The sequence below is a fragment of the Eulemur rufifrons genome, chromosome 14 (assembly GCF_041146395.1).
Source record: "Eulemur rufifrons isolate Redbay chromosome 14, OSU_ERuf_1, whole genome shotgun sequence".
Lineage (NCBI taxonomy): Eukaryota > Metazoa > Chordata > Mammalia > Primates > Lemuridae > Eulemur > Eulemur rufifrons.
The window spans coordinates 7,178,501-7,195,671 of NC_090996.1; the positions used below are offsets into that span (position 1 = coordinate 7,178,501).

General features: G+C 62.1%; 1 protein-coding gene across 4 annotated transcripts in view; it reads right to left on the bottom strand.

Annotated features, from left to right (window-relative positions):
• GTF2IRD1 (GTF2I repeat domain containing 1) overlaps positions 1–17,171 on the bottom strand; it is a 106,309-nt gene that overhangs the window by 55,408 nt on the left and 33,730 nt on the right. The window contains exons 2-9 of one of the 4 annotated variants that reach the window (XM_069485657.1): positions 15,516–15,644; positions 12,858–12,999; positions 10,342–10,497; positions 8,283–8,466; positions 7,213–7,523; positions 6,091–6,180; positions 4,359–4,442; positions 482–665 (exon numbers count right to left, since the gene is read on the bottom strand). In XM_069485657.1, the coding sequence (XP_069341758.1) occupies positions 482–665; positions 4,359–4,442; positions 6,091–6,180; positions 7,213–7,523; positions 8,283–8,466; positions 10,342–10,497; positions 12,858–12,999; positions 15,516–15,638 (1,274 nt within the window). In that variant the 5' untranslated portion in view covers positions 15,639–15,644. Of the gene's footprint in view, positions 1–481; positions 666–4,358; positions 4,443–6,090; positions 6,181–7,212; positions 7,524–8,282; positions 8,467–10,341; positions 10,594–12,857; positions 13,000–15,515; positions 15,645–17,171 lie in introns of those variants that run through there. The other 3 variants (XM_069485655.1, XM_069485656.1, XM_069485658.1) reach the window with 3 other exon arrangements.

Consider the following 17,171-nt stretch of genomic DNA (forward strand, 5'->3'; position numbering starts at 1 on the left):
CTTGCGTGGTGGGAGGACAAGGCTGGGGTGGCAGGTGCCCTGGGGACTCCCTGGGGGCTGCCGCTCTGGAGTCCATCTCCCCTGGCCTCTCCCACTCACACATGCGTCAGGACGGGCCGGCAGCCTGGGAGGACAGCAGAGGTGCTCAAACTCCCAGCAGACGGGAGCGGGAGAGGCTGGCCCAGCCCGGCCTGAGCTCTGGTGGCCTCTGTGACAGCAGGAAGCCCAAAGGCCCCAGGTCTTCCTTAGCGGGAGGGAGACAGCGCTTCTTAGGAACTCACCAAGTGCCTGACTGGGCCAGGCACCGTGCCTCGACTTCCCACTCGCGCCTCAAGAGGCCCAGAGAGAAGAGGCCACACGGCTGGAAATTCTCTCCCAGGCCCGCCACATTCTCTGTGTCAAGTCCGAGGACCCCCTTACTCCGCCCCTCCCAGGGCCCCGCCCCGTCCGGACACCCCGGCACCCCGAGCGGAGCCCACACCTCTTTATGACGAAGTGGATGCTGTGCCGTTCCTCCAGGATCCGCTTCAGCTTGGGGACCCCGTACGTGCAGGGCCGTTTGAAGGGGATCTTGTCCGGGATGCCCACGATTTCCACAGCCTCTGGGTCGCAGGCGATCTTCCTGTAGGGCACGGGGACCATGTGGTCCAGGCCCAGGGCTTCCGCTGGAAGAGCAACGGCAAGGCTGAGCGCGAGACGGAGGGGCGGGACATGCGGGGCCCCGGGGCTACGGTCACCATCACCTCCCACCACCCCGACACCACTCTGGCCGTGCAGCGACCAGAGAAATCCTGCTTAACATCAAATCATGTCACTTGGCTTTTTAAAAATGTCCACGGGCTCCCATCTCAGTGCAGCCGAAGTCCTATCTATGTGACCCCGTCACCTCTGACCTCATCTGTCCCCTTCACCCCTTGGCTTGCTCCACCCCCCCCTGGCCCCCTGTTGCCTCCCCCACGCCAGGTGCACACCCAGCCAGGTGCACACCCATCGCGGGGCATCTCCCCAGATCTCTCCTGGAGGCCCCCACGCCGCCCTCCCCCGTCCTGTCACATAACTGCACCTCATGTGCCTAAAGCAGTCTCTGCCCCTCCCACCCCAATGGCTTTGTCGTCCCCCCCTCATCACTACCTGGCGTTGCGTCCACACCCATCTCTACCTACGTGTTCGCTGTCCGGAACAGAGCGCCACGGAAGCAAGGCTCTGTCACTGCCCTAGCCCTGCCATTAGCCGGGGCCAGATACGTAGCTCCCTGCAGCGCTGGGGGAGGAATGCATGCATGGCGGAAGGACGTGCCCAGGCTCAAGGTCTGCCCTTGGCGGGGCGACTCCGGCCACACAGGTGGGCACAGGTGTGTCCTCTCCTCGTGGGAGGGGCTCGGCGCGCCCTTCATTCACCAGCGCCACCAACAGGACACCGACACCTTTGCCAACGGCACAGGGGCTGGGGACCTGCTTCCGTGTGCTGTTCTTCCAGATCACGAGGTCTGGCCTTGCACCGTTCAGCCATTCGCTCTCACCCCAGCTCCAGGTTTTCATTCACTCGCCCACCAAATACTTCCTAAGCACCTACTACATGCTTGACACGGGCTGGTGCTTTCACAGGTCTCCATTCTCCCCAGGGCCTGGGAGGTCTCAGGGACAGGCAGTGCTGGGTGTCCACTCTCGCCTCCCCGTGTGACCGTCACACTGTCCTCTCTCAGGGGTCCCACGTCTCCTCGCTGTTCCTCACGCTCTCTTTGTGTGCCTGCAAGTGCCAGCCCAGAGCTGGACCCCCTCCCGCCACGCCCTGGCCAGGGCAGGACAGAGCTGTCTGGCCCTCCAGTGGGCGCCGCTGACATTGTTTTCTGTTGATGGGGCCCAAGTCTGCGTTGGTGGCTTTGGCAGCCAGATCCCACTGTGAAGTCACACTTAGCTTGTTGTCAAATTAAACCCTCGAAATCTCAACAGCTGTCAAACTATTTCTCCCCCTCCTCCCTTCCCCCAGCCCAGCCCCAGCCCTTGAGCGATCAGTCCTTCGAGTCCACATGAACCGTCTCCTCTGTCGTCTGGTTTGCTGGGGCTGCGGGCTCAGCCCCCCAGCTGGCCCCAACATCTTCCCAGGCGAGTGTCCTTGAGGTTTCCCGAAGGCTGGAGTCTCCACCGTTTCTTCTTTTTCTGCTTTTCCCCCATTTACACCCCTCATCCCATCGCTGGCCCACTTCACCCAGATTTGGTGGCTGAAAGGACGGGCCGGGAGCAGAGGCTGTTCACTCAGGGTCTGTAGGACGCCTCCAGCTGCCAAACCATGTCCCCACCCGTGGAGTCACCCAGTTCTCGGGGGGAGCGTCCTTCTCCCCGGGGCAGCTACACGGAGCGTGCAGAGGGAGCTCCGGCCTGAGGAGGATCAAGGCCTTGACCACTCCACACCCAGCACTCCTTGGACTTGGCCCAGGGGCTGACATCTGGAAAAGCCCAGCATCCTGGAAAGCCCAGCGTGTGCACAGGCCGGAAGACTGCCGGCCGCCCAGGTCTCGCCCGGGCCACTGTGCTGCCGGCCGGGGTGGAACCTTCCCAAGGCAGACAGAGCCGGCTCCTCCCCAGTCCCCCCACCAACTGCCTGCTAGGCTCACACCTGCCCGGGGCAGGGAGGGACTCAGGTGAAGGTGCGGACGGCCCTTCCAGCTACTGAGCAGAGGGGAACAGGGAGTGGGCTGGGGGGGCCACATCAAAGGCACCCAGCCTACCCCTGAGTCCTCGCTAACGCCTCCGGAGTCTCGCTCAGCCCCAGCCCACGTCCCTGGGCCTCCCCACTCCTGGTCCAAACCAAAGGGCACCTCCTCCATGAAGCCAGCCTTGACTCCTGCAGCCTGCTGAGACATCACCTCCCCTGAGCTCTCCTCTCTTCCAGACCTCAGCCACCATGTGTTCCTGCATACCTGTGCCCGCCACTCTACGCCCCTGCTCACTGCTGTGCTGCACACACACCTTCAGCTGCTGCGGAAGCACCTTGAGACCACAGTCAGCTGAGCCACCCCCAGTACAGGGCTGGGCACAGGTGGGGGCTCAAGATGCACGAGTGGCAAGTGAATGGACAGGGAATGTGCGAGAAGACAAAAGAAGGGAGGAAAGGAAGGCGGAAAGGGAGGGAGGAAGACCAATGAGGGGAGAGAGGGCAGGAGGGAGGAGCAAGAAAGATGCTGGCGGCGGGGGTGGGGGAGGCAGAGCCCCGCCGGTCAGCTCCTGGGGAGAGTGCCCAGGTGAGGGAGGCCGACCCGCCGTCCCCCGGGCAGCCCACCGACTCCTGGCACAGGCTTGCTCTTCCCACCTCAGTGTGCAGGGAGTTCCCGAGGCCACCGAGTCCCTCTTCCCGCCTCGGTGCCATGGTCCCCACAACTCTGGGTAGGGTCCCTGTGCAGAGGACATCCCTGTGGCAGGGGTCTGCACAACTCAGGCGTCATTAGCCACGTCACACCTGTGTGGTCCCTGAGTAGTCTGTGGGTGCCTGTGTCCTCTCCCCAGGGACAGAGAGCCACCCACCCAGGCAAGGGACACATTGCGTCTGACCACTGAGTGGGGTTTACAGACGGGGCTCACTGAAGACTGGGCAAAGGAGCGAGGACAGCCCGGGATTAAGGAAGACAGGTGTGAGGGGGACAGCAGGGGGCCCGAGGCCCCACCTCTCCGCCACCAGCGCCTGGGCCGTCCTCCTGGCCTGAGACTCGCCAGCCTGGAGCACCCCACGCCTGCCCCGGTTACGCCACCTGTATCTGCTGCCCAGCGTGCAGGGGGTGACATCTGCTCTGGGCCTGGCTCTGTCCTGGTCCCCAGGGAGACAGAGCAGGTGAGGCACATCAAGTGCACGCGTAACAGAGAGAAAACCACCAGGGCTGCGGGGGCCTCCCAGGCCCAGGCTGGGGACCCCAAGGCTTCCTGGAGGAGGTGACTGCCAAGCTGAGTCTCAAAGAACAATGAGGAGTTTGCCCCACTGAGGTGTGGGGCACAGGCCAAGGCAGGGGGCAGGAAGCGGCACGGTGCCGTGGGGACCCGCAAGCACGTGAGGCCAACAGAGACTTCTCTGGGCCCTCTGGACAGTCCCCCCCGTGGGCGATCCACCCCTCCCCGCCCTGCTTCCCACGGCGGAGTCCGGGTCTGGGGCTCTGCCATCAGTTCCGCCCCCTGAAGAATCTGGAAGGGAAATATTGACACAACCACCCCCTACCCAGACAGGAGGAGCCCGCGCTGGGTGACATGAGCGTTGACGGCGCGCGGGTGCCAGCATATGGCTCCCGCTGTCGTGTTGGGGAACACGAGTGATTGCCACGTAATGAATGCTCCACACGGCTGTGGGGCCACGCGGCGGCCGCGCCGCCCACTCACCATATCTGCTGTTAAACAGGATCTGCACGCACTCCCGCAGCGTGTTGATGTCCTCGGTTTCCTTTATGAAGGCGTCCCACTTCTCTATCAAAACACAGGAGGCTCAAGTAAGCAGGGCCCCGGGACGTCACACTGCCCCCGCCACCGTGAACACCCGCCTCTCTCCGCCAGAGCCCCCGAGGCCGGCCCTGGCTCTTCCGCCCCCGCCCACCTCAGACCCTGCACAAATCCAGGGTGCCTTGAGGGTCCTCGCCCCCACCTGCTCTCTCCTCTTGCCCCAAAGTTTGCCTCTGTCCTCGCCCCTGGGAGCCATGTGCCACGTGGGCTCCGCCCATCCACCCTGGGCCCCGTCCTGCCCCGGACAGGCGGGAGGCTGGGGGAGAGGGGTCCTCCCCAGGGAGTGACAGCCCGAGTCTGGGTGTCAAAGATCGAACCCTTGCGCCTCCTATGCCTCAGGTCTCGCCTGGCGTTGGTCTTGTCAGCTTCCCCCAAACCCTCAGCCCTGCTGGCCTCTCCCACAAAACCAAACCCCCTGCCTCGATTTAATATTAATTACAAGAACGATCATTTGGTTCATTATAATTAGTAAAAGTAATATCTTTAATTACGTGCTTACCTGCGCTAAGTACTTTATATATATAATACATATCCTCTTTAATCCCTCATGATAATCTTTGAACATAGATTTATTCCCATTTTGCAAGAGAGAGAAACTGAGGCTCAGAGAAGCTGAGCACCTTGCCCGAGATCACCCAGTGAGGCTCGACCCCAGCTTGTGTCCCTCGCCCACTGGCCCCCTGGGACGCTGCTCCACCTGGATTTCCAGGTCCCTTCCCTGCAGGGCTGGGTCTCACTTGGGGCAGTGGGGGGTGGGGGGGCGTCTCCATTCTGATCCCAGGACACTGGGTTTTCTTCAAGAGCCTCTTACTGGAGGTGAGGCTGAGACCTCCACAAAGCAAAACTGCTGCAGTCTTCATTCATTCCCTCCCGGTACAACTGAATCCCAAGTTTTCCTGCTCTCAGTCTCTCTATGTGGTACTTTATAAATCTATATTTTTATTTTTTTGATAATTCCTTCCTTCAAGAGGTGGACTTTAATTCCCCTCCCTTTGAGTGTAAGATGGATCAGGTGTCTGGCTTCTAATGGCTACAATACGGCAGAAGTAACAGCGATTTCTAAGGCTGGGTCATAAAAGACATGTGGCTTCCTCCTTCCTCTTGGATCATGAACCCTGAGGAATCCAGCTGCCACCTTGTGAGGACGCCCAGGCAGCCCTGAAGGCCGGCACACGTGGCGAGGAACGAGGCCTACTGCCGCCAGCCAGGCCCGTGAGCCTGGAAGCGGCCCCTCCGGCCCCAGTCCAGCCTTTGGATGACGGCAGCCCCGGCCAACACCTTGGCTACAGACTCACGAGAGACCCTCACCCAGAACCGCCCAGGTCAGCCGCTCCCAGACTCCCGACCACCGGAAAGTGTGAAGTCGTAAATGCTCGTTGTTTTAAGCCACATTTGGGGTCATTTATCACAGAGCAATAGTAACCATCACACCCTGGCTTTACTCGCAGCCCCCTGAGCAGAGCCGTTCCTCCTTTTCTCACAAAGACCCAGAGAGGTGTCGGCCACAGTCCCGGCCCTCAGGGGGACAGTGCAGGTAGGACACGCTTCCAACCCAGTGAGCAACACCTCCAACCCTGATCCGACCTGGCCGGCGCCGCCGCGGGTGCTATCCTACCTGACTTGTCGTGGACGATGGAGAAGAGGATGCGCTTGGAGGCGTGGACGTTCTGGATGAGAGGCCCACCGGGTCCCGTGGGCTTCTGTCCTGGACAAGCAAAAGGGACAGGTTCTAGCTGGGCCCCGAGAGGTGTTCCCCAGGTCCAGCACCGGGGCACAGGCTTCGGCTCTGGGTAACAGCCAGGGAGACCCCAGAACTGAGCGCCGTGATCACGAACTCAAGGCAAGTTCCCTGACCAGAGGCCTAAGACATTCTGCCCCAGAATCTGCCACCCTAACGCCAGATCAGCGAGGCCGCACGCTGGAGGTCGCCCTCTCCAGGTGGGGACACTTGTTCCGGGTGTGTAAGTCCTAAACCCTGGTCAGCCCACACACTTGTGGAGGGGGTGTCCTTTCCTCTCCAAGTTATACAGCTGATATAACTTACAAGCACCTACTATGCGCCCAGCATTGGACCCAGTGCTTTAGTATAAAACACCTGAGCCCACTGGAACCATTTGGCAGATTTATCCAAACAGACTGCCGGGCCCCGTCCCCAAGCTTCAGATTCAGCCAGACAGGCGGGTCCCGCGAACACGCATTTCCAACCTGCTCTTAGGAGACGCTGCTGTTGCCGCCGCCGATCTGCCATTTAATCGTGATAACAGCCCTGGGAAGCAGGTACTGCTAGCACCCCCATTTTATAGATGAGGCAACTGAGGTTCAGAGAGGTAGAGACCTGCCCTGGGTCACATAGGCCCTCAGCAGAGGAGCCAGGAGAGGAGCCCAGGTCTCCCTCACACTCAGCTGTTCCTTCTCCTACGCCCCAGAGCCCTAATCCAAGCTGTGTGTAGCAGGTGCCCATTAAGTGCATATGGGCTGAGCGAGACGCTTTCTCCCTTCAGAGACTCCTCACAGAGTCCGCCAGGTGCGTCTTGGTCCCAAGCTAAGGACACTGTCATAGGTGGCTGAGCAGGGCCCTGGGTCAGGACACCGTCTGCCCAGCCCCAGCCCCTTGCCCAAACCTGCCTCCTTCCAGCCTGGGAGGGCCCAAGCATCCCAACCTGCCCTGGGAGGATGTCCCCGCATGAGTGGCCTCCATCCCACCCTCCAGACTTGGAGGTCCCAGGGGCGGTGTTACCACAACAGTCGGAGAAGTCTTGGGCACCGGGGGCCTTGGGCTCTGGCACGGGCCGGCCCAGGCCCAGGTCGCTGGGGGCGAGCGGGCAGGCGGGCGCTTCCTGCTTGAGCTCTCGGATGGCATGGCTGGGGAGCGCGGTGCTGTACAGGAAGCTGGCCATGGAGGAGGAGGTGGCCATGGGGGGCAGGTCCTGGGGTGGCACCTTGGGGGCCTGGCCATGCAGACCACAGTCCCGGGACCCCTTGGGGATCAGGGAGACGCCGTTCAGCTCCACCAGGGCCTTGGAGTCCCGCCCGCCATCCTCGAGTGGCCTGGGTGAAGGAGAGGACACAGGGACAGCTTCGTACACCTGCCTGTTGCACCTGTCCCTCCCCAGTCCCCTGGCCCCACCTTCTGCGGAACACTACAGCCACCTGAGGAGGCAGGACGGGAGCTAGTCCCCACTTTACAGGTGGGGGTGGGGCCCCAGGTGGCCGTGCTGTGCCCAGCGCCACGCAGTGAGGCCACTGGACGTCCTAGGCCTGCCCTCTTCTCCAGCCCACCGACAAGATCTTGTCAGAGGCAGGGACTACCTCTCCTGTCGCCTCCCCTCTTCCCTGCTTGTGCACTGCAGAGACAAGCTCAATCTTAAGCCCTCAGGCTGTCCTCTTGCCAAAGGACACCACCCTGCCCAGCCTAAACAACCTCCCTTCCCCTCTGTCCCTAATTAACCCGATTTATAACTCCAGTGGGCACATAACACGGGTTCTCCCACTTTCGACACCTGGAATGCCGTGAGTGCCGTTTTGTCCCAAGCCAAGTCTCGTCTAGTCTCCTGGCAATGCCAGAGTCCTCGGGGAAACTTCCGCCACTAAACAGCCGGCTCAGATCCTGCTCTGTGACCACGCTTTGGCCTCACCTCTGCCTTCAGACTGGGAGCCTTCACAACCAGGATCCCCTCTGGGTGTCTTAAGTTCCCTCCCCCCTGGCTGGGTAAGTGGCCGCAGGTGGCTGAGCCAGATGGCACCTGTGGTCCTCTTGGCCTGCCCTGGCCCATGCTCGTGGTCCGGCCCCAGGCTGCCCGCACTCACCTCTTGAGCTTGAAGCGGATGCGGTGGCTGTGCTCCAGGATGGCCATGAGGGCCCTGGGGTCGTACTCGGCGGGCCTCCGGAAGGCCAGGCCCTCGGGCAGCCCCTGCACGGCCAGCAGCCCCGGCTCCCTGAGCAGCCTCTCGTAGGGCAGCGGCACCACGCTGGCCCTTCCCAGGGCCTCACCTGTGGGGGCATCGAGAAGGGGGGCCTGGCATGAGAGGACAGCCAGCCTGGGGCCAGGGCCGGTGCGCCCCAGAGCCTGGGCCATGCGGAGTGGCTCCCCCCGGGGCGGGGCTCCCGCAGGCCCCTGGCGACTGCAGACTCCACTCGGAATAACCCCGTACAGGCAGGGGTAGGGCGGGAAGGGCTGTGCACAGGGCCCCGTCGCCTGCACCTGAGGGGTCCCTCCCCAGCCAGGCCCCTGTCCACTCGGGGCACCTGGCTCCAGCAGGGGCTCGGGCAGGGGGTGGGGAAGACAAAGGGATGGCAGAGAAAAGAGGGCACAAGGGACAGAGAAGAGGGGGTTGCATGAGCCAGGCTGCAAGGAAAAAGCGGGACGGAAGGAGAGAGGGAGGCAGAGGCGAGAGAGCAAGAAAGACAGGAGGGGAGGAGCACGGAGGGAATCCAGAAAGAGACAGGACAGAGGAACAGACAGACCGAGAAGACCTGGGGGCAGAGCAGTGGTGGGACAGAGCAGGGGAGATGGGCTGGGGACCAAGGGCTGGGGGATGGCCGTGAGGACATCTGTCATCACCCCACGTGGCAGTCCCCAGCCAGGGCCAGAAAGAGGCCTGTCCCCTCATGGCCACCCGGGATTCTGCCCAAGGAGGTCAAGAGACGCCAGGGGTGGGCAAGAGCACCGGGGGCTCTGGGCACAGGCCGTGCAGTTGGCCAAAGTGTCCACGGAGGGACAGCCAGCCGTGTGTGGCAGTCCTCCCATCTCAAGGTGGCCAGCGTGCCCACCCAGGGCCTCTGGGCCCCTGGCCCCACAGGGCCTCCTCCTCCTGACGTTGGACCAGTGTAAATTTCCTCGCAAACCTCTGCTCCATAAAACCCAGGGCTGCAGTAGGGGAAGGGATCAAAAAAGTCAGAAATAAATGAGGTGGGACCTAAGGGACCACAGGGACCTGCCCAAGGTCACCTTGGGAGTATGAAGGCTACGGCTGGGGCCCTGAGACTCTCTGCAACCTGACACTTCCCAGGGGAGGCCAGGTCTCCACTCCTCTCCCTGCAGGAAAGACTTGGCCGAGCAGTCAGCTCTCACTCAGTCATTCAGCAAACATCACCTGAGCACCTGCTGCTGTTGGGCCCTGGAATGCAGACTGGGGATAGCCAGAAAGGGCAGACACAGCCGCTGACCCTGGGCTCCTGGGCTAGTGAGGGGACAGGGCACTGCAGGTGTCCAGAGGGGCCCAAGCCAGGGGGAGGGGGCTTCCAGAGTTGAGCCTCAGGGCATGATGCAGGGGTCCCCCAGCCACGGGACGGGAGAGGCAGTCCCAAAAGACACGGTGGTGCTGAGGCGAGGACGTGTGACATGAGCCAGAGTGTGCTGGAGGACAGGAAGTGGCTCTGTGAGGCGGATCAATAGGGTCTGTGCCCCTGGGCGGGGAGACAAGGCTGGGAGGGGGACGGGGATGGGCATGGTGGGACCCAGCACCACGCTGAGGGTGACAGGAGCCACCGAAGGCCGTGGAGGGCAGACCTTCATGGTCAGACCTGTGCTTTGAGAAGACGCCCTTGATCACAGGGCAGGTGAGGGTAGCAGGGAGTCGGCCTGGAGGTCACAGCGAGCCTAGGGCCACTTCTAGGGGAGGGTGGCAGCGCCCTGAGCCAGGGCAGGGCAGTGGGGATGGACGGTGTCCGGGAACCCGGGCCGGGGTGGAACAGCCACACCGTGGGGGGCAGGGATGAGTCGGGGCCGGGGCAGGCAGTGTCCCCTGCCTCGGGGTCTAGTTTTGCACAGGTCCCACGGTGGGCAGAGGGGGCCTCCTCCGCTGGGCGGGGACTGGGGCTCCCACCCACCCTGGGGGCCCCAAATGGAATGAGGAAGGATCTTACTATAAAGAACATCAAACACCTCCTCTACCATCTTCCGCAGAAGGTACACGTCCGAGCCGTGCTCCAGGGAGGACCGTGGGATGCTCCGGCCACCACCTTCGCCCCGCTGCACCTTCTTGGGGTGCTCTGCCTCCGGATCCTTCCATGGGGGCCCTCCTGTGGGACACAGAGCACGCAAGGCCACGGTGAGCACCTGTCTCACCACCTGACCTTCAGGCTCGGATATCTCTGCCCTGTGCTGAGCCCTGAAGCCTGGCACCCAATGTGGTGCACAGTGAGTGAATGAATGAATGAATGAAAAATTAACGAGTGAGCAAGCCCTGCCCCAACCACCCCGCTGAGGGCCAGGGCCAGATCTCAGAGTTCCCAGTGCCCAGCACAGGGCCTGGGTCTCATCCCTCGTCACCTCTAACTTGCTGGGTGACCTCGGGCAAGTTCCTTCCCTCTCTGAGCTTCCGTCTGTGAACGCTCACGGGAGATCAGCTGGCCTGGCTCAGACCTGGGTGCGATGAGTGTCTGCCCCACACGCCCCTTTCTGTGCTGACACTGACACTGTGTCCTAAGCAGTCTGGGCCCCAGTTTTCTGCTCTGCTGAAGGGGGACACAGTGGGGACCCCACCAGCAGGCCGTGGGCTACAAAGAGCAGGTTCCTGCCAGGCTGGGCCAGGTGGGGACCTGGGAGAACTGGTGGATCCTTGGAGAATGTACTAGAAGCTGCCTCGGAAAGGGGCTGAGGAGGGCCCCACAGCCCCCTCCCAGCTCGGAGCCTGCTCTCCTCTGGGATCTGTGAAGCTTGAAATAAACCAGCCGCGTTCCCGGTGCTATAAATAGCGGCTCTGCCCAGCTCTGGGAAGCCAGGTGCGCCCTCCCCGGGCCCCCGCCTAGCCCCCGCCTGGGAGGCTGGGGAGTCGCAGGTCCTGCCAGGGGCCACCCTGCCTGCCCAGCTGCCGCCCGGCCTTGGCGAGGGCACAGACTCTGCGGGCTGAGCGGGGTGGGGCGGGCTGGGGAAATGGCTACACCCCAGTCATGACACACCCAGCGCCGGGGACGCCCTTCTCCGAGGTGGCTGATCTAGGGATGCAGTGTGAATGCTAATGACAGTAATGATGACAGCTAGCGTGACTGAGTGTCAACTAAGTGCCGGACACGGTTCTAACGCTTGTCGGGTATGGATTCGTCGAACCCTCGGGCCACCCCACGTCCTCCCCTTTCACAGATGAGCAGGTTGGGGCCCAGCAGGCAGCAAGCGGCAGAGCCGGACGCGGACCCCTGCTCTCCTGACCTCACGCTATGCCCTGGGTTTAGCGTCCCAGGCCACGGCTCCCGTGCCGGCTTTGGCCTTGGCCTTCCGTGCTGGGGCCAGGCCCTCGCTCGCCACAGAGGTGAAGCTGACCTCGGGGATTTAGGAGCAACTGCAGCCGGGGGCAGGGGTGAGGGGCACCGAGAGGCCTGGGTGGGAGGCGTGGAGCATCTGGGGGTTGGGACACGTCTGCCAGGCAGAGGGGAGCGGGGCTTCCAGCTGGGGCAGCAGCAGGCCCAAGACAGAAAGGAAGAAAGGACATGGGACACGGCTCAGCATTGTAGCCGGGCCTGGGTACAAGGGGCCGCCAGAGGCACAGGCTGGGTTAGGAGGGTCCCTGAAGGCCCTGGAACAGCGGAGATTTGGGGGCTGCAGAAAGACCCCTCTGCCTCGGGGCTCCCAGATGGAGGGGCTGGTCTTTTTGGAGAGTGACCAGGATGCCCCGGCAAGGCCCTTGGAGGTGCCTGTTCTGCACCTCGCGGGTTCGGAGGGAGCGTAGCAGAGAGGGCACAGGTGTCAGAACCAGACGCCTGGCTCCAGCCCCACCCCCACCATGTACCCGCCACGGGTGCCTGGGGACAGGTGTGCCACCACAGTCTCTGGTCTGTAAATCTGTGCCCGTTTCCCGAGCCTGCCGGGGGAACAAACGAAGCGCCCGGGGCACGGCCTGGCCTGGAGCGCTGTTTCTCATGACATCACTAACAGCTCATGCACTTCCTGCCCGACCGCGCCAGGTGCCGGACATGTGCTCGGTCACTTTGTCCCCAGGAGCCTCCCTGAGGTGGCACCAAGATGGTAACAATGGCAATGACAATGACAATGCCTGCCCCACAGGGCTGACGTCAGGGTGAGCGAGCTGGCGCTGGATGGGGCGCCGCGCACGCAGGCACTCGATAAACCCTGGTGGAACAAGTGCGCTTGGTCCCTGCGCTCGGGGACACATGGTCAAGAGGAAGAACCAGGCAGCGACCCCAGGCTCAGTGTTCTCATCTGTAAATGGGCAGATGCGGGTGGCCGGCCCGGGCCGCCCCGGGGTCCAGCAGCCGGACTCTGTTGACTCGGGCTGCCGGATGATTCCAACAAAAACCGTGGCCTCCCCGGCAGCGCCACACTGGAGGCTGGGATAACCCATCTGGTCCAGTTCATCCCCCAGCTGGGCACGGCTGGGACCCAGACACGGGCCAAGCGCCGGCCCTGCAGAGCCCTGGGTACTCACGGCAGAACCTGAGGAAGTCTGACTGCAGCTCCTTCCGCGCGTTCAGGAACATTCTCCCCTTCTCGGTGCCCACCACGAAGGCGCTCTCATCGTGCACCGCGACACAGGCCACCTCCGCGTTCAGCTTGGAGAGCGCTGAGCACTGTGGGGGGCAGGGGGTGTGAGCGGGAGGCCCCCAACCCCGCCCGCTCCAGGACAGCCCCCGGGCCAGCTTCGGGGTTGGGATGTGAGCTCCCAGCTGCCCGAGACCCCCCAGCAGCTCCAGGGAGAGGGCGCCCCTCCACCGTTCTTGGTCCCAGACTCCGCAGCAGGAATGAATGAGTGACCCCCCAGGATTGGCTATGGGGGCTGGAGGAGGACACTGCCCAGCAGACGTCCCCCTTGCTCGAGGTAAGTCCCGGCCTCAGGGATAAGCCCGCCCTGGGCTCTGCTGGCCTCCCACAAAGTCCTGAGGAGGTGGTGGGATGGATGCACCCCAGGAGAACAGGGGGCTCCGGTCCCTTCTCGGCCACTTCCTGCTGTGGGACGGGGATAAGTCACAGCCTTCTCCGGGCTCGTTTCCACATCTGCAGAACTGGGGACAGGCAGCCCAGCTCCGAGCCTCGCGCCGTGCTCAGCTGTGGGGCTTCAGCGAGGACTGGCTGGAGGGAAGGGACTTGCAAACTAGGACACTGCGTGCGGGTACACAGGCGAGCTGGCTGCTCACCCCCCAGAGTCGAGGTTGGCAGCCCCACTGCACAGAGGCCCGAGTGCGGGGATCCGTGCAACCAAGACCACCAGCATCGGGTCTCACCTGCACCCCCAGGAGACGCCTGCCTGTCAAGCATGTAGCATGCAGTTGGCGCCTGACAAATGCTGGTTTTTATCTGAGGCAGGTGGTGTTAGCTGATAGTTATAAAGTCTGGCATCTAATCACAGTTCTGTGCTGTGTGACCCAGGACAGCTTCCTCAACCTCTCTGGGCCAGCCCCAGCCCGGGGTTGCTCTAGTGAGGAAGCTGGGGATGGCGTAGGGCCAGCGGGCCTGCCCCACAGGGTCTCCATGGGGCATTCATTTTCTGCTCTTTAAGATGAAAATGGAAACGTGTTGTTTCCTTGCTCTGCAGTGACACTGGAGAACATTAACAACAAATGAAACAAATAAATTCGGTTGTTTCCAGTGAAGGAGAGGCCCGCGGAGCTGGAAGAGATCCTTCCAGGCAGGTCACCTCTCAGCTGAAGAAGCCAAGGCCACTGCAGGGAATCGACTGGCCCGAAGACACACGGAGAACCAGGGCGGGGGGCGCGCGGGGAAGAGGGGCTGGGATGGGGGTGGGGGGAAGTTGTGCGTCCCTTCCGCCCACTCCCCCTACAGACCACCAAGGACCTGGCCCAGAGCCCTGGAGGAGGCCAGACTTAAGTCCTGCCAAACAAGTGTCATTGTCACCCATGAAGGTCCCTCAGGAAACCCTTAAAGGGCCCAGGGACAGGGGGAGCCTGTCTTGTTCCAGCCACCAGGATACCCACGGGGCCATCGGCTCCTCTCAGGAGGCGCTTAATAAACACCCCCTAGAGTAGCACCGCCCCGTGGAACTTTCTGTGACAACGGACACGTTCTATTTCTGGCCTGTCCAATACCATAGCCACCAGCTACTTCTGGCTCCTGAGCACTTGAAATGAGGCCAGTGCAAACAAACGACTGAATTGTTTATTTTGTTTCATTTTTACTAATTAGAATTTGAGTGCAAATAGCCACATGTGGCCACTGGCCATAGTGTTGGTCATCGCTGCCCGAGGTGGCACCAACAAGCTAACAGTGCTGTGGGGACACACGGTTGGGCTCCTGGGCCCCTCCTCATGAAGGCCACTCTGCACAGTGTGGCATCCAGCCAGCTTCCCCAGGGCTGCTCCCTCGCTAGTCCATGCGCTCTACCTAAGCCATTCTTGAGCCATTTACAGCAGGAACAGCCTGAAGGAGGCCTTTTGTCCTCAAGGAACTGTAGGCTTTGCACCCGGAAGTCCGCTTTAAAAAAATTGGTCATGCTGTGTGACTTCAGGCAAGGTACTACCCTCTCTGAACTTCAACTGCATCATCCTAAAATGCAGGGGTGCACCTAATTGATGCCAGATAGATTTTTTTAAACACTCACCTACCCTCCATCACAGAACTTTCCCCCAGGAAAAGGCTGGAGGAAAATGACATTATTATGTCCTCATTTGGGATAAACTGCTACAGGTCTGGGTACGTAGGCAACGGTGGCAAAGGAGTGATTTACAAGGCCCCGCTTCTCTCTCCCAGGCCAAGATGCAGTGACAGCTCTTGCTTTAATGTCGGGACTGCGGCTCTATACTCCATTGCTGCCCACCCGTTCCCCCCAGGTAACCTGCCAGGAGGGGGACCTGGGGTGCATCCCGGGACAGGATGGGACGGCAAAAGGAGTGGGGGGACGAGGAGATGAGAGTCAGGAGCCAGCGTTTATTCCAGGGCTAGATTTTATGTACCTGATGTCACTTAAGCCTCCCGCCCTTGACGTAGGCACCGTGGCCCAAGCTGCAGATGGGAACACTGAGGCTCAGGTCAGAGAAAGCTCCTCTGAGTGGCCGAGGTAGGAATCAAGCTCTGACGTCTCCCCACAGGGCTGGGGGTCCCACCTTCCTCCCGGGCAGGCAGGGACACTCACCATGGAATCTAAGGCAGACACCAGGCTGGTGATGATCTCGTCTTTGCGGGCGAAGGCGGAGTTCCAGCGGTCGGGCCCACAGCCGTTGGCGGGGATGTCACAGCGCTTGCCCAGCAAGGCCATGGTCGCCTGGTGGAAGGAGGCAGCGTGGTGGGCACAAGGCATGGGGCATGGCACACGTGGTGACCACCTGCCCCTGCCCGTCTGGGCCCTGGACTCCCAGGGGCGGGGAAGAGAGGGCTGGCCTTCCCTTGGCCCAAAGGCCTTTACTAGTGATAGAGTTCGAGCCTGCCAGGCCTGGGCACAGATGGCACGATAATGACATCCAGTGGCACATTCCCTGAAGTCTGCACTCCCCAAACCAAGCCCAGCACCAGGACCAGTCTGCTGGGCAGGCCCCGACTGCCAATTCTCCCCAGGTGTGTAGTTCTGGCCACGGCCCTCCCTTGCTCACACACCCTCTGTGGCTCCCTACTGCCTATGTTAGTTCTCGACTCCTCAGCCTGGTATTCTGGTTTCCTGGCCTGGATGCCTGTCCCTTGCCCCAACGCAGTCCCTCACACCCCATGGCCCAGGTCCCCTAGACTCCACCCCCCCCAGACGTATCAACATCCTCCATGCCTCCCCAGCCTGCGCAGGTTCAGTTCCCCCTCAGGTGCCCTTCCTGGCCCTGCTGTCATCTGCTGATTAGCCCCACGGCTTTTATTTACTCATTCATTTATTTATGAGACAAGGTCTTGCTCTGTCACCCAGGCAGGCATGCAGGGGTGCAAACATAGCTCACTGCAGCCTCCAACTCCTGGGCTCAAGAGATCCTCCTGCCTCAGCCTCCCGAGTAGCTGGGACTACAGGTGCACGCCATACCAGGCTAATTTTTTAAATTTTTTGTAGAGAGGGGATCTACCCTGCTGGGAAGTCCCCGATTGTCCTACCTCTCATACCCAGGTGCCTCTGAGCTCCTCCATCACACTTCTGTGTCAAACCACATGCTCCCAAGGGCACAGCCGCTGCTCTGAGGCCTCTGAGCCCCAGGGATGCAGCAAGATACTGCAGGGCAGAGGCCGTTTCATCGCACACTAGGCGTCCCCGAAGGCAGGACTTTGTCCCGTGGTGATGGGGCCCCTGGAGGCCAGAGCTGCACCCTCCTCCATACTGGGGCTCCCTCGGGCCGAGGCCTCTTGTTGTGGCTTCCCAGCGTGGCACAGGCTCGCTGCCCCTATGCCACCCAGCCTGAACTGGGCACCACGAGTTACAAAGCTCAGACCCCCTCAGTTCCTGGTTCTGGCCTGGGAATCAGGAATGGGGGGCCACCCATAGGCTGCCCCCTCGCCAGCACCTGCCCCAGCCAGCTGCCACTCACCCACCGAAGACGGGGAGAGAGCGGGGCCCCCCGGTTTCCCTCTCCGGGTTTGGCCCCGGTGCGCCGTGCGCAGCCCCTGCCGCGCGTTGGAGGCAGTTGAGTGAGCGAGGAGCAGGCCGCAGGCATGCAGCGGGCCGTGAACCCTGCCCTCTGCCCGCCACCTGCACACACCAGGCAGGGGGACCGTGGGGCGGCACCCCAAAGGGCATGAAGCCCAGGGTGTCTTCTGCTGGTGCGGCTGTCCCTGCAGACCATAAGCTCTTTATGGGCAGGGACCAGGTCTGCCCGCCACCGCT